At 38.2% G+C, this 16,336-nt stretch overlaps 1 protein-coding gene across 1 annotated transcript in view; it reads right to left on the minus strand.

Annotated features, from left to right (window-relative positions):
* GABRG3 (gamma-aminobutyric acid type A receptor subunit gamma3) overlaps window positions 1–16,336 on the minus strand; it is a 300,729-nt gene that overhangs the window by 43,692 nt on the left and 240,701 nt on the right. The window contains exon 6 of the mRNA XM_059839444.1: window positions 12,355–12,492. Within this exon, the coding sequence (XP_059695427.1) occupies window positions 12,355–12,492 (138 nt within the window). The remainder of the gene's footprint in view (window positions 1–12,354; window positions 12,493–16,336) is intronic.

Genomic DNA, 16,336 nt, shown 5'->3' on the forward strand with positions numbered 1-16,336 from the left:
CTTCTCTGGAGTTCCCCTGTCCTAAGAAGATTTATTTGCCATAAAAATGTCGGATTTTGAAAAAAAAAATTGAATCCAATTAAAGTGCAGTTTTATTTTAAGATTGTGACAATGGAAAAACTTTGTATTATGTTTTAAGAATCATCCCTTCCTAGATGATAGGGTATTTATTAGCATCCTGCAATACTGTCCTCTGCACATCTCACGATGGATCTGATTTTTAAACACATGATGTTAGAGAATGGGATTAAGCACATTTGCAATGGACTTTGGCCTGAAATGAATGCTGAGGCTACAGCTGAGTTAAAAGGGCTTTTGTTATTTCAGATGACGTGGCTAAAACTAAAATTTCAACACCTGTAAGTGACAGTGTAGAATCAAGACCAAAACACTTTCCAGCTGCTTTATTTGATGTTAGAGGACACTAAAGCTCAGCTCTGCCCCTCGCTAGTGCTGCCTGAGGGTGATGGAGGGAGCTTTCATCAGCCCAGTATTGCCGGTACTCTTCAAGGATGCACTTCATTGCAAAGGGAATGATCTCACCACAGGATAACAGTTTCCCTGCCTCAATGTTTCTGGTGACTTCAAGCAGTAAAGACAGTCCAAGTTTGTTCCTTAAAAGTTTTTGATGATGCCTGTCCCATGAGCAGGCACATTCTGGAGACAGCTTGAATTATAGAAAACATTAATTAATTCCATGAGTGTTAGCCAGTGGTGTCCTAAAATTGAGTTTGCTGAGAGGATCCTTGCAGGCACTGTGGAAATCTATTCAAGGACTTGTTCTTTTTCAGACAGAATGCTCAAGATGTGTCCTTAGAAATAACTCTCTCTATTTAAATAACAGAAAGCTGCAACAAGATTTTTTCACATTTGAATGTGGTTCTCTCTTTATCTATTGTGTTAACACAGACAACATTTGCCACATTTTCTTCCTTTTGAATGAAGCATTTAGAAAAGCAAACAGACATGTTCCCTCTCAGTGAAGGAATAGAAGCATCAGGATGAAATAGTTTGGAATGGGAGTGTGTAAATTGGTATTATTAAACCAGATATTTTAATCAATGTGCTATATTAATAGACATATATTTTACAGTTTGGGGTTTTTTTTCTGGAATGTATCCTTATTAAAAAAATTAACTAGACAGAAAAATTCAAATCCAAGTGGACTAAGACGTGCTAAACTATGATCTGCATGCTTTGCTTCATCTTTGCTGAAAGATTTGAGTTATTTTGTCAAGTGTCAAACTACTGTACAAAGGTGCATGAGAATTTAAATTCTTTAACCTTTGAGATCTCTATGTGCTTCATAGCAATCTGCATGCAGTGAACAGTGAATTAGGTGCACATTCCTTTTTCTCTTCAGACTGCTTTGCAATTCTATGATACTTGTACTTCATTACTCAAAGACAATTTTTGCTTTGAATCTATATTACTGAAGGAGTAATTTGGCACTCTGTTTATCGCATGCAAAGGACATGCCTGAAGCTATGGATGTGAAGAGCAGAAAGAGCTTCAGATTTTTTTTTAATCTAACTGCTCCTACCTATAAGAGGCTTGCAATTAACTGTGTTACTGACTTGAATTGGAATGTGGGTGGTGGTTCTGTAATTCTCAGATGAAAATCTGTACATTACACTTGTCTAAAAATAAACTGTCCTCCTTTGATACAATACCATGCCCTGTTTTTTTTGGGGGTGGGGAGGGGAAGCTGGAGCAGAGTGTCCCCAGGTCCAAGACAGACTTGAAAGATTTGTACAACCCAAAGTGAACCTACTGAAGTTGCAGACATTTAAAACAGCTAGAAGAGGAGTAGCTGTGGATTGTTTCTGGTAAAGAAAAGTAATGTGTTCCAAATGTCTTGAAATTGGGGAGCAACCTACAGATGTTCAGAATAGCTAAATGTAGGATTCTATACGTCAGTCTTTAGGGGTCATGTTAGAATGAAAAATTTTAATTTTCCTCTCCACTGAGGATAAAGACAAGATTGTAATTTCTGAGGAAGACCAAAAGGTTTTGAAAGAAAGCTTGGCAAGGAAATACCCCATTATCATGCAGAATTATCTTCTATAAGGATATTGCCTACTATTATAGTTCATCCCTGTTTTATAGAACAACATCTAAAACACTAAACAGATTCACTTACAAGGCTCATCACAAAGGCAGTGTATTCAAGAGCATTTATCTTTCCAGAAGCACAAGGACATTGGCAGACCTTAGTACCAATCACTTAAGTATTTTGAGATCCTTGTCCTAATGCCACCTTCCTTTACTCTTGGGATTATACATTTCTCTGCAATGGACCTCTGGTCCACACCTTCAGTTTGTCTCAAGCCGACTAGGATTATTTTTTTCTGATGTAATGAGCAAATTTTGGTGTCTTCTGCCAAAATTATTTTGTAAACACTGCAATGCATCGTGATTGCTGCCAGGTGAGGGTTTTGTCACTGCCAAATAACCCTTTGCAAGTGCCAAGGGGTGCCAAACCTCTGGGTTTCTATGGGATGCTGTGGCAGCCCTTGTTATGGCAGGCTTACTTACATTTCTGGAATGCTCTCAGGTTGTCTCATATCACCACTTTAGCTGTATTTGCTGGAAGGTTTGGAAACTTTCTGAAGGCTTATTCTTGCACAGTGAAATTTCCTCAGCTATCTGACAGCATAGCTCATATGTGCCAGACTTTCTGACAGATAAAGGTAAGATGAATATTGGCTTCAGTAGAGAGTGGGTAAATCCAGCATCAGGCAACTAATCATAGAAGAGATTTTGGCTCTTGCCAGCGTAACTTCGAAGCAGAAGGTGTTGACTGAAATGGAGCTGTTATTAGGAACAAGACCTGAATGTTGTGAATATTAGCTGCAGAAAAGGGTCCTGGAGGAAAGAGCTTCCACAACACCATGAAAGAAATCTGGAAACATGACCTTGATGTGGAGTAAAGGCTAAATATAGAGAGATCTTGCTAGCAAGGAACTAGTCTGTGATGTAATTTTATTAGTTTATGGGAAATTAAAATCTAAAAAGACACTTAGCACCTTTCCGCAGCTCTTCTATACTCTCTGTGTCTTAAAATTTTCATTAAGATTTTAGATTCAGAAGTGAATAAAATATAAAATATCCTCTGCAATAGAGTGAGTTTTAAATTAAGTACAATTTCTGCTTCTGAAAGACTTTTTGATAACATTTTAGTGACTATGCAACCCTGGCCAAAGGCCAAACCTTCACAGTCTGCATTAATATAAAACTTTTGATTTAGCCAACCATAAATCACCAATACAGCAGTGTAATGACAGAGAAGTAGGAATCAAAGCCAGAGGTGCTGGAACAGCAAGTATAGAAGGCTGCTCTCAGCTGAATAAATGCAAACAGGTTCTTATGCAATATTTCCACCCCCATCACAGTGATATTAATAACAGAAATTCTATCATCAATATGTAGTATGGGTCAAGATATGTATCACAATTTGAGTCAAAATATCCTGTCTACATTGTGCACCTAATTAGAAGTCAACCAATGGATCCTATTCTGTTTTGTATTTTGCATAGCAGAGACACTTTTAAAGCCATCCTGACTGCAGTCGTGGTGTCTTTTCCCTGGAAATCTTTCTCCCTGTTGCTTTATCCACCATTACAGCCCACTACTGCCTTTATAAACACAGTTCAGCAGATTGAGGGTTTAACTTGTAAAGGTCCAGGTATCTTACAAAAGGCAGTGTGGCTTCTTATTTGGCAATGTCTGGCCACACAATTGTCCTCACAAATCAAACCTTGCTATGACTGCAGAGAGCAGCAAGTGAGGGAGCTGGAAATCTCAGAATGAATTCCTAAAAGCCATCAGCTTACCTCAGTGTCATCTAGGCTAGACAGGAAAAATGCAGATGAGAAGTGACTGCTATCAGGAAGGCCTCTGTTGCTATGTAGAATTCACAACTCTGCTCTTTAAAGGAAGGAACCAAAATCTTTCCTAGCAAAACATGGAAGCAATTCCAGCCTTTTGTTTTTTACCTTGTGATCTCTGGTAAAAGCACCAGGACAGAGAGACCAAAGTCCCAATGTCTCCAGAGAGTGACTTGGCTGGCCTTTGTGCTAAATTCTCTAAGGGGTTTACTTAGTGCTTCATACTGCTATTAAATATCTAATCATCTTTCAAGCTCAGAGGGGAGCTCAGGCTAAAATCCCAAGGTCTGCCTTATTGTTACTGGAGAAGAGAGTCAACCTTGTTGCCTACCTGTCCTGGTGAGCTATCCTAGAATGGAAGTTTATGTAGCTCCAGCAGAAAGGAGCATGAGATCAGGACTCCATGTACAGAGAGAAGCAACAAATAAATACAGCATTGTCACTCGATGAGTGAATGGGAACACTAATTAAGGAACCCTAAAGTCAGACACATACAAAACACTCCAAAATATGGAACTATCAGATAAAAACATCAGCTGAAGGAAAACAGTAGAAAAAAGACTGTGTGTTTTTCCATACAGTATGAAGTCTTTTAAAAAGGACAACTTGAGGTACTTTAACAAGGGCAAATGGATGTCTTTTCAGGGAAAAATTGCTTCCTACTGAAATTTTCCCTTCAAAAAAAATGCAGGTGAAGACTTGCTCCCAAGTCTATCTCTACTGTCTATTTTTTGTTCTACTTTTGTCTTTACTACTAAGTAAAATTACTTCTTATCTCTCACCATTTGCTGCAGTAAGGACCTATACAAAGGACATTGCATTTGTCTCTGCAAGGCAAAGCATAAGAACGAAACCAGTTATATATGCAGTTCAACTCAATTTAAAAGTATGGAGAGGAGTAATATTCTCTCTACTCCTCTTATTCTTGTAATCTTCTGCACTATTTGTGAAGAGGGAAGGGATTTTTAGAGCATTTTATACTTTTCCCACTCACATTATTAAGCTGAGCTTTCTCTAGTTTCTAGTGACTAAAGAATTACTCACACTAAATATACAGCTTCAGCCATCTACATTTCAGGATCTGATGCCAGGCCAGCACCAGGGAAAAGTTCCATTAACTTCAGTAGGCTATTGCTGCAGTTATAAATCACTCTCTTCAGAAGATGTCTTACTATGAGTTTTATGAGAGAGTTTTGTAACAAGGTGGGCAAGTACTGGATTTTCAGGGCAAATAAATGTTTTTATTCCCATGAATGTCTATCAAACTTGCAAGCAACATAGGAAAATGCTTTAATAGACTAGAAGTATCATAAGTAATGGTATGTTTATTTATTTATTACGCTTCTAATCTGAGTAGCTAATGGCAAAGTTATCAGACTATTATACGAATTAGTGTTAAAAATGAAAATGGAAACTTCTCTTAGAAAAACTTCAAAATCTTCAAAATATTCACACTGATCAATTGCTGTTTGACATGTGAATGAATATATTTTAGAAGTCAATACTGTTGATTTCTCCACTAAAAAGGGATTTGGTTTATTCCAAATACCGTATCAGAGATAAAAACTATGTCAACAAAAAGATTATTGCTAAATCTTCTTATAACCAGGCTAATTTTCTGTTGGTATTTACTGTCAGAAAGTAAGTCCTGCAATATTCCCTCATTCCAGGATTTCTGCGGAGGCAAAAGACTTACAGATTATTCTGTTCCTCTGAGAGCAGCCAAAGAATGAGAGAGTCAGCTCAAATCCAAGTGAAAATTTGATGCCACACACAAAGTAATCTTCAGCTGTAGGAACATTCTGGATTTTACAGTGTTTTTGGAGTCCCTTTTCCTCCACTCCCAATGGAAGTGGTATAGAATAACATCCACATCCTGGCCATACCCCTCCTGGCCACTGCAAAAAATTAACCCTGTCCTGTCTGGAACCAGGACAATGTGATACCCATGGTGAAAGAGGCAAAGATCCTGCAATGCCAGGTATGTGAAAACAGACACTGTTTTAAAATGGTGCGTTGTATTCTTCTGGGTCTCCACCTGTCTGCTTCAGGATGGCATCTGGTTAAAGACAGTCTGTGAAATACAGTAAGTGTAGTGTCTTCTTGATCCCAATGAATTGAGCATTTGAGGAAAAAAAATCCTCAAATTCTCATTTATCCTGAGGAGAACAGAGATGACAAGAGCCCTCTGCTATGTCATCAGAACTCAGTGGCACATTAAAAATGTTGATGAATTTAAAACCCATAGGTTTTATAGATATGCATTAAATAAATATCTTCAGATGAGTTATCTGGCACATGAGGATGTGACTGAATCAGATCATTAAAAAGAAGTATGTATGGATGCAATTGCATTCAGTCACTGTGGCATTTTGTCCATTTTTCCATTCATTGTTGAGACCATAAGGGCACCAACAAGCTCCAGTTGCTTTGAGAAGCCTCTGACCACTGTTCTTTGCCACCCCTCTTGCAACCTCTTCCCCCAGCTAAGGGGTTCAGCTGCCTGCTGCTGGCACTGGCCTTTCCTTCTGGGTCTGAAGGCTGGGATGAGTGCTGGTCTTCCCCTGTCAACACAGACCTATGGGGTGCTGCCCTGGACTGGCACTGGTCAATCTGTCTCACCTTGTGTGGGTACTTCTTGTGGGCTCTCTGTGCCTACAGCAAAGTGATCTGGGAGCATGTGACAGTACAGAGTAAGCAAAGGTGACCATTTTGAAATGCTTTCTCAAGTCAGCTGTTATTTGCACACCTAATAGAAGAGAAAGTCGTGAGCACCATTTCCTCTGGATAAATCTCTGGGAGTGTGCTGACTTTTGACAAAGCCAAGGAGCATCAACTAACGTCAGTCTCAGGTTCACCCACAGAATCAGAATAAACAAATAGCTTGGGGTGCAAGGGACCTTAAAGATCATCTAGTGTCATGTCTTGTACCATGGGCATGGACACCTTCCACTAGAACCAGACTGCTCAAAGCCCATTCAGTCAGATTGCTCATTCATCTGACCTTGAAAACTTCCAGGGGTGGGACACACACAGCTTCTCTGAAAATCTGTACCAGTGTCTGTCCAGTAAAGAATTTCTTCCTAGTATCTAATCTAAACTTACTGTCTTTCAGGTTGAAGCCATCTCCCCTTGTTGTTGTTACAAAGGCCTTGAAGTGACAGGACTTCAAGCCTTTGTAAAAAGTCCCTCTCCACCTCTCCCTTTAGGCACTGCATGGCTGCTAGAAGGTCTCCCTGGAGTCTTCCCTTCTCCAGGCTGAACCCTCTCAGCCTGTCCTTACAGGAGAGAAGCTCCAGCCCTCTGATCATCTTCATGACCCTCCTCTGGACTCATTCCAACAGGTCCATGTCCTTATTATGCTGAAGGCCTCAGTGCAGGACCCACTATTCCATGCAGGGTCTCACTAGAGTGGAACAGAAGGGCAGAATCACCTCATTCAACATGCTGGTCTTTGATGGATCCCAGGATACAGATGGTGCTCTGTGCTGCAAGAACACATTTGACTTGATGGGGACTCTCCCAGAGAAATTTAGCATTCCTATAAAAATATGTGTGTCCCTTCCCTCCTCTGCAAGTAGCCATATATGTATATATGTATACATACATGTATATATGTATGTAGATATTTGCATTTCCTTGAAAGAAAAGTTTGCTTTATTTTGTTCTGTAGTAGCTTTGTACTTGTCATTTACTGAGTACTCTGCAAGAGAATGCACTTCAAATGTGCTTTAATCTGTGTTGCTACTAGTACGGCCCAAAAGAGCTTTATCTAAATCTGTGACAACAGATATCAAGCTTGATTTGCAGCCCTGTGATACAGGGCTGAGAGCATTATTTAATCTGAAGTACTTCATGAAACAGCAATTTCAAAACATAAAGCATGATTTAGAAGTTGTGTGACAGGCAGACTCCACTAATCATCACCCATCCATGGTATGTGAACAAAGGTGTTCCTTCTTATGGCAGTTGTTATGGCTATTTAGTGAGTTTGAGTATTGATGGTTGGGATAATTCAGAATCTATGAAATGAAGCTTTCTGTCTGGTTCTATATATATAATTTGCAATAATCAGCTATAATTTTTATTAGGGTGCTTTTATGGGTACTTTATATTTCTGATGAATTATCTTGAATTTATTTGTGCTAAGCCCCTCTGTAAAGCAAAAATTCTCTCAGGCTAAAGGCATCTGAGAAAGAACACAAACAAAACTTGTATGGTGCAAAGAACCTTTTAAGTAAATGAAAATAAGATTCAAGAGCTGGAGGATCTTTGTGTTTATATAACAGTGTGAAAAAAGTAAGTGATTTCAAAAGAATAAACTTTCTGAGGAAGACAGAAAAGTGCAGAAAAGTGCAAGCAACACTACAATTCACTCCATGAGCTTTAATTGTGGAATCCTCCCTAATTTTGTTGTGGGTTTTTCTTGGTCTTTGTTTTTATTCCCCTCCTATGTCCCATCCCATCACCTCCCTCAAGTGTATTTGGAATGTCTAGGACTCAGAAACCTGAAGTTTACTACACAGAGTAAACACACAGAGTACTTTTTTTAAAGAGGACATTCTTCTCTCTCCTGTTTCCTGGTCACCTTTCCACTGGCTGACTTGCAGTGTTAAAATCTGCACATTTTTTCTATACATGCAGTTTGTCCTCTCTTTTCACAGGTGGCTTTAGTACTCCCTCAACTTTAATTATCTTTACCATCCTTATTTGACATTGTAGCAAGAGAAGTGCTCTCATTACAGAATCCGAGTACCTTGCCAGATGGCAACAGGGGAATTTTTCAGCACTTGTGAATTAATTTGGTATCACCTGACAGTGAGAACTTTCTTAGGGTTCCAGATAAATGTTCATGACCATACCACCAGCACAGTGACCAGTGACTTCTGCTGATTATTGCATGCAATCATCATTTGCAGTAAGTATTTAAATTTTTTTTGTGTTTATATCTTAGCATGAAAATAAAAAAAAAAAAAAGAAAAAAAAAAAAAAAAGAAAAACTGAGGAGAAAGATGTACACTTCTTCCAGGTGGCAATTAAGACTTTTTTTGGCTGCCAGATTATTGTAAAAAAAGGGCAAAGTACAACACTGTGTCAATAATTTAAGCCACTGCTGGTTCAGTGCAAAATATGACATTTTTCATATTGCTTAGATTTCTGAAGTGTGCTCTGTGACAGCTGGCTTCTTAATCATGTACCTCTGAAATGGTCATAGATTATCATAAAGGTTATTTAAATGTCTGAAAAAGGTTTGGAAACACTGAAAAAAATCAAAAGGCAGAACACTTCCACGTCTTAAATCTAATAATTCTGTCATGAAAATGACTACCAAGAAAGGACTAAGTGCAAATGAAGAACAGCAGCAAGTTGCTGTGTGGTCAGTGTGAGCGCTCTTCATTACACCCAGAACATGGCTGAAGAGGGGCTAGAAAGAGATCCCCAAGCTGGACATAGGAAGGTAGCACTTTATGTAGATGTAATTAAGTGAGAAGCAATAGTGTCATAAACAAGCAGGAAGGTGTAAGTAAAAAAGAGGTTAGGGTTTTGAATCCATCTCTTGTTAGTGCAGGACTGGTCTCTGCAGTAGATCTTCTCATGCTATGCCTAGTCGGCTTTTAAACTCCCTCTGTAACAATAGTTTCCATAACTTCCCTTGGGAGAAGAGATGATGTTTAGTACCTTTTTTCCGAAAGCTGCTGGTGGTATCCAGCCTGCTTCCCTTCTCCAACTCCACCCTATTAACAGGAATGACCTCCTGTGCAGCCCTCTGAACAATGCTGCTCTTCCTTTCTGTCCTGAGCCTGCAAAGGGGTGGTGGCTGCTGGGGCCATTATGGGCTTCCTTCCAAAGGGCTCAGAGGGGCCCCAGACAGACCAGAGCATAGGACAGGAACTGCTCTCTCTGAGAAGCAGCATAAATTCAGAGTGAGTCCTACACCCACAGTGTCCTAGGGGCAGCCTCAGGGCAGTCTCCCTCTCCAGGTAGCTTGAGTCACAGATCTTCCATGTCAGAACTTGGCATCTATTTTTGATCACCTGCAGCTCCCCGTGGCATGGCTGTAAAGGAGATGTAACACCTGCAAGAAGCAGCTGCCACCTCCCTTTATCACAGATTGTCAAACAGTAGGAAACAGCAGCTTTGTGGGTTTCCTACTTCTCAACTTCTTGGCAAGGGCTTTACTTTAGCAAACAGGCATGCCCCAGAGTAGAGATACCCCTTTATCCTATTTGTTCACATATATTTAGACACAACAGGTACTTAGAGAATTTTGTCAGAGACATTGCACTGTGTTCTGCCCCCTTCCCTCTATTTTGGGACTCCTTACACTACAACATGGGGCATCCTCAAAGCTTTCCAACGTATTTGCTTTTTCTTAAGTCCGGGCCCTGGTTTGCTATTGACAGCAAATATTGTTAACATTCAGTAAATCTGGCCTTTGAAATTACCTTAAACTACAGAGTAACAAAATATAGTCTATTTTCTGAAAACTCAGGTCCCTGTGCAGACTCAGGGGTTTATTCTTCATGTCTCTCATATGTTTGTTGACACCTATCTTGGATATCTGGTGAAATGCACAACTCATTTTTCTAACCTAATAACTCCAGATGACAATCTGACACATATATTTTACATTGTTTCTTCCAAGCTAGCTTCCACAATCTTCTGACAGGGCTTTTTGTGGTTTTGTTTTTTGGTTTTTTTTTTTTTTTTTTTTTTGGGGGGGGGGGGTTCGGTATTTGAATAAGCTTTAGTTTGTTAACAACTTTCTGTCACTGTGGTGCCTCTAGGAGAATAGAAATATCATGTGGTTCCAGTAACTTGAGTTCAACACTGCTGTTGGATTTTGCACGCACAAACATGAGTGAGTAGAAACAGCAGGAGGAATTATACAAAAATATTGTGCCAACTCACTCGTCTTAATGAGAACTGGGCACATGCTAAAATGAACATAGGAAATAGGTTTCTCTTTGCTCCACATTATCCATCCACTTATTTAAATAAGACCTCAATAAATATGGCTTTGTCTTGGCAGAGTTAAATAGATTTGTTTATCAAGACACTGGTGTTATTAATTCTAACTGAGTAATTCTTTTCCATGGAAACATAGAATGGCTTGGATTGGAAGGGACCTTGAAGATCATCTAGTTCCAACACCCCTGTTTCTTGGAGAAGGGTGAACACCTGCATGCCCATGGGAAGCAGTGAATTAATTTCTTGTTTTGCTTTGCCTGGGGGCACAGCTTTTTCTTTCCTTATTAAACTAACTTTATCTTAACACATGAGTTTTCTCACTTTTATTCTTCCAATTCTTTCCCTCATACCACCTGGGAAAGTGAGTGAGCAGCTGCATGGTTGAGCTGCCAGATGGGGTTACACCACCACATAGATACTTAAATGATATTTAGTATTTTGTACCTGATTCAATTTATGGGAAATTTGCATTCCTGAGTAACTTGCAAATTAAAAGACTTTGTATCCATAGCAAAAGAGAACTTTCATATGTGTGCTCCTTGCAACATTTTTTTCTGCTAAACCACCAGCTCAAAATATTCACTAAAAATTTAGTGACTTTTCATTACAAAAATTCCTATCCAGTACTAAGAATTCATTGCTGATGTTAGTGAGTGGGCCAGGACTAAACAGCAGTAGTTCCATAGATTTATCATTTTTTATCATTTATGTTTTGAAAATAATAGCTTAGCTTTGATTACCTTTTGGAAAAAAATAATAATTTTTTTCAAAACTTCACCACCTGTTAAGCAGAAGGTTGCTTCTAGCAGATTCCCTCAGCAGCCGTGGGAAGACTTATCAAATTATGGCAATCATGGAGCTGACTGCATTCATGTATAGAGTTTAGACATGGTGTGACCACAATTTATCCAGTTCAAATAATGTATTCCATTTAAAAATCTTTTTCCTCCTCTGTATTACTGTGCTATTATAAGAAACAGCAAAATTTCTGAAGAAATAGAACAGGCATCATTAGATTTTAATTGCAATCAATTGGTAAGGCCACTAGCAAAGGCATTTATCAACTGAGAAAGAGAATGTCTTTAAAATATTAAGAAAAATATTAACCCATTTTCTGAATGATTAAGTACAGAAAGTGTCCTATTTCACTAACCTACCATTGTGCTCAAAATCTTTAATTTATGGTGAAGACAGATTCAACACAGGAAAGGCCTAATAAATGAGGAGTGAGAATCATACAATAACTTCAAGTCTACAATAAAAAGCCACATACAGCAAACATTTATTCCTCAGTTTGTGAAGTCACTAGAAGAGTAGAGATTATCAAAAATCAAGATAAATTCAATATTTTTGAGGTCTGAACTTTACAGCTTCTAAAATGAACACTGGAACATGTTAAAATCAATTTGCACTTGAATGAAAACAAAACAAGAATAATAAATATTTTTAAATAATTTGAATTCCAGAAAAAGCACATTTGTATCATTCTTACCTGCAGAGGTTTTCACAATTTCTGAAGTATTTCTGAGACCCATAAAGTCAAACTGATAGAGTCTCCAGGATTTCTGGTCAGCAGCTTCCACTGAATTTTTCCTCCATCTGTAAATCATTTCCTCTTTAGGATAGCCATCTAGAAATTAAGATATATATACATATGCATATGAATATTTTGCATTTCATAAAAAAAATGTTCTGCAAAATATTATCTGTTCACTGTTTCAGTGCTATTTGGGAACACCTAAATTTCTGATCTGATGCTTTGTCAGTGAGTTAAGTGGCATCATTCAGCCAGAGCTGTATGGCACACAAAAACAGAAACATAATGTACACAAAAATAGTCATAATAGTGGCAAACCTGTGATTTTTCACAATCATTGCTTTTTAATAATAGAAAAAATATGACTGGTTCTATCACAAACAGATCTCTTCAGATGTGCAGCTGACTGTAGTAATTGGAGGTCCAGACACTGAAATATGCTGCTTTGCATAAAGCTCTGAAGAAGCTGACCAAACCAAGAGAATGCAAAAAATGGGGAGTCTCTCAGTGGAAAATATGAACAATTGAAAAGGACACATTGTTTTAAAAGCTGCAGTAGTTCTAGTGGGGGGGTGTGCTACTGTACTCCTGAAAGAAACATAACAGTGCAAAAGAAAGCAAAAGTTTAATTAGCATGGGAATTTTAAAGTGATTATGCTACCATATTTCTTCTGAAGTCTGGGATAGTTAATGAGGCATCACCTGATCTCTACTGCTAAAATAGCTTCTGAAAGTCTTTGTCAGTTTAGCCCTCAGTGGTCATATTAATTCTTATGCCAATTTTCAATTTCCTCTTTGTTAGAGAATGGCATTTTCCAATCGATGTCCAACAAATCTTCAACCAGTCCAAACCATAAAAATAAACCATCTAGAAAACAAAAGCCCACCCATGCTAGTTAAAATGAGACTGTTCTCTAATGCATAATACAATCAATTTTTATTCATCTCATTAATATAATAGCTGTAGATAACAAGGCAAATTAAAAGCCTAACAACAACAATAGATGGTTAATATAATTGTCACATCAGTAATTTATTTTTCCCCATTGAAAACTGATACATTTTTATATTTGCATTGCAAAACAACCTCTCTGGTCATGGTGCTATTTCCTTGATGTCTTCCTCCTGTGAGTGTCTTTATTAATCTTGTTTTAGGTTCCACCCTGCCAGGGTACTGCTGTAAGGTGTGCACGGCCTCATTTATCCCTCTCACTAACACAGCAAGAAAAGTACCCACAAGTCCCTTAGTTCTTATCTAAAAATAGGACTTAAAAACTCACTATGTGTTAATTTAAAATGTCACATTAGTATATTTGCATATCCCATCAATGAAAATAAAGAAATAACCTGTGAAGGACCCAACTGAGTAACAAACACTGTTGTCTGTGAGAACTCTTGCTGCCAAACCGATTCTGCTGTGCAAGTCTGTGAGATTGACCTAAAGGTTAATTTTTTTTTGGCTGGCAGATTATGTCAGAGGATGCAGCAACACAGTGAAAGAAGTCAAGCTTTGCAGAGCCTCCAAGCCATAGCCCTGAATGATTTGAAATCTTCTTGAGTCTGGCTCCTATTTGTCTGAACCCTCTGATCACATTTGTCCCTCTTCCAAGTAACAAACAATAAGATGAGGAAATGGCCTCAAGTTGCACTGGGGTGGGGGGTGTTGGTGTTAAACTGAATATTAGGGAACATAAGATGGAGTCCCTTTTCTCAGATAAATTTCACTACAATCATTGTAAGTAAAAATATTTCAAATATCTTGCAAGTAAAAAAAAAAAAAATTAATACATTATTTTTAAGTGATCCAAAATGATGTTTTTACATCTTTTCCCCAAATTTTACTGAAAAAGTTTTGCCAGTCTTGAATTCAATTTCTTCTTGATTTTTTCCTTTCTTTTCATCCCATGACCACCCCACAAAAAAACAAAAAACAAAAACAAAAACAAAACAACCAAAAAAACCCAAACCATTACTCTGTCAGTATGCCTGAAAGCTTGCTATCATATTAACCAAGGCACAGCTGTTTATCCTGACAAGAACAACATGCAGTCAAGAACAAGTTCATGGACTCTCATCCTTCAAAATTTTTCCTGTATATTTGACTAAGAAAGGTCAGATTCAGTTTCAAAGTATCTCTTTTCAGTATTATTCATCATCATTAAATCATAAGCAACTGACCTCAGGTGACCATTGTGACATTTCAATAGTTCCTTAATCCACAGTTGCTGAGATCTGCTCTTACAATGATTTGGTTGCTTACATCAAAAGAGAGAAGTACTAGAGATTCAATGGGAGCTGTTTCACCCTCTTAAATAACTGCTATTATGTTCTGCTCTGGTGCCAGGTGATTGACTTCACTTTTCAATTATTTAAAAGAATAATAATTTTATGGAGGAGTGACACATCTCTTTGGACAGTATATCACTCCTAGAATTCATTTAACTTACAGAATAGACTGTTCCTGACGGTTCTTCTTTTGGTGATATTCAATAGTTCTTGTACACAGCCTAATTGTTTCTAGCCCTTTCCATATTTCATTTTAGCAAATATCAGAACTGGAGGCTTCAGTACTTCTACAGGAAGATGTACTCTCTATTGTTCAGCTTCCTTTCATTTTCTCAGCATGACAAACGACAGCAAATTATCTTAAATTTTTAGCCTTGTGGCTTCAAGTCATTCACTCTGAACAAACTTCTGTCAAGTGTATTTACCCTTCCAAGTTGCTTTAGGTTATGTAGAAATATTCACTTTGCAGTAGGGCAAGCCTCCAGGAGGTCCTGGAGGCTTTCCAGCAGGTGCCAGTAAGATGGCAAGGGTGATGGCATTGGAGAAAAACAACCAAGTGTGTTCTGTGTTACAGCCATCTGAGCTCTGGCAACTTGCAACTCAGGATCTTCTCAGCCAAAGTCTGTGTCAACAACTTAGTTTTCCCTCCCATCATTTTACTTGATTAAATTCTCCTACTTTCTGTCCCAAAGGTTGTTTTGTAGGCAGTATTACAACTTTTATACGCCATATCAGCAACTTTTAGAGACCATCCTGATCATCTGGTTTTTTGTAAGATTGTACTACATATTTTTGCAAAATCAAGTCAGAAACAAATTTGATTCTTTAAGAGCTCAAGAGAAAGTATACGTATAATGCCTTGTGTTTACTTTCACCAAACATACATAATGACTTTGCTTTTCCACTTATGCCAGTTTGAAGGTGAAACTGTCATAACAGAAAGGTAAATTGTCAGGAAAAGCTCTGAGATTCTCTGGGTTTTCCTGTATTTGCCCTTTATTATTGATATACTTGGACTCATGTTACCACATCTTCTCACCATATAATTTAGAAGTGGAAGGTTAAAAATATCTAAACTTCATGTTCATACTGCTTCACTTTTCAGGGAGACCGATTTGTGCAGAAGGCTCCATCAAAGTGCTGAAATAATGGTCAAGGTCAAGAACATCACCAGGCTGGATAAGAGGCATATGCAGCCAAAAGCTGGCCTTGAGAATTCTTATCAAGTGGCCCTGAAGCATGTCTGCTACAGGAATCAACACTGATGGAAAAATCTCCAACTTTTGCAATATAGCCTGTTTGTGCATACTGCCTCTAACCTTGATTTCCCCAATGCTGTTATTGATCTGGACAACTTAGATCAGTGCCTAATATCTTTTTTTCACTTTCTTTTGTGTGACAATGTGGTTATTTTGGGAAGTGAGTAGAGCTGGACAGACAGCCAAAAAGACACCATGTCAAAAAGGACACAGACCACTTGAAAAGGTAAAAAATTTTCCACAGAAAAGTATCCAAGACACGAAAAGATAGAGAGGCATAGAAAAAATAAATAACGTCTTTCATCTCTTCAGACACACTTTACCCACTCTGTGAAATTAATTTATTTCACTGCTGGTTTCCCACTCTGTTCATTCACACATAACACAGGTAG

This window comes from Haemorhous mexicanus, chromosome 2 (genome assembly GCF_027477595.1).
Source record: "Haemorhous mexicanus isolate bHaeMex1 chromosome 2, bHaeMex1.pri, whole genome shotgun sequence".
Lineage (NCBI taxonomy): Eukaryota > Metazoa > Chordata > Aves > Passeriformes > Fringillidae > Haemorhous > Haemorhous mexicanus.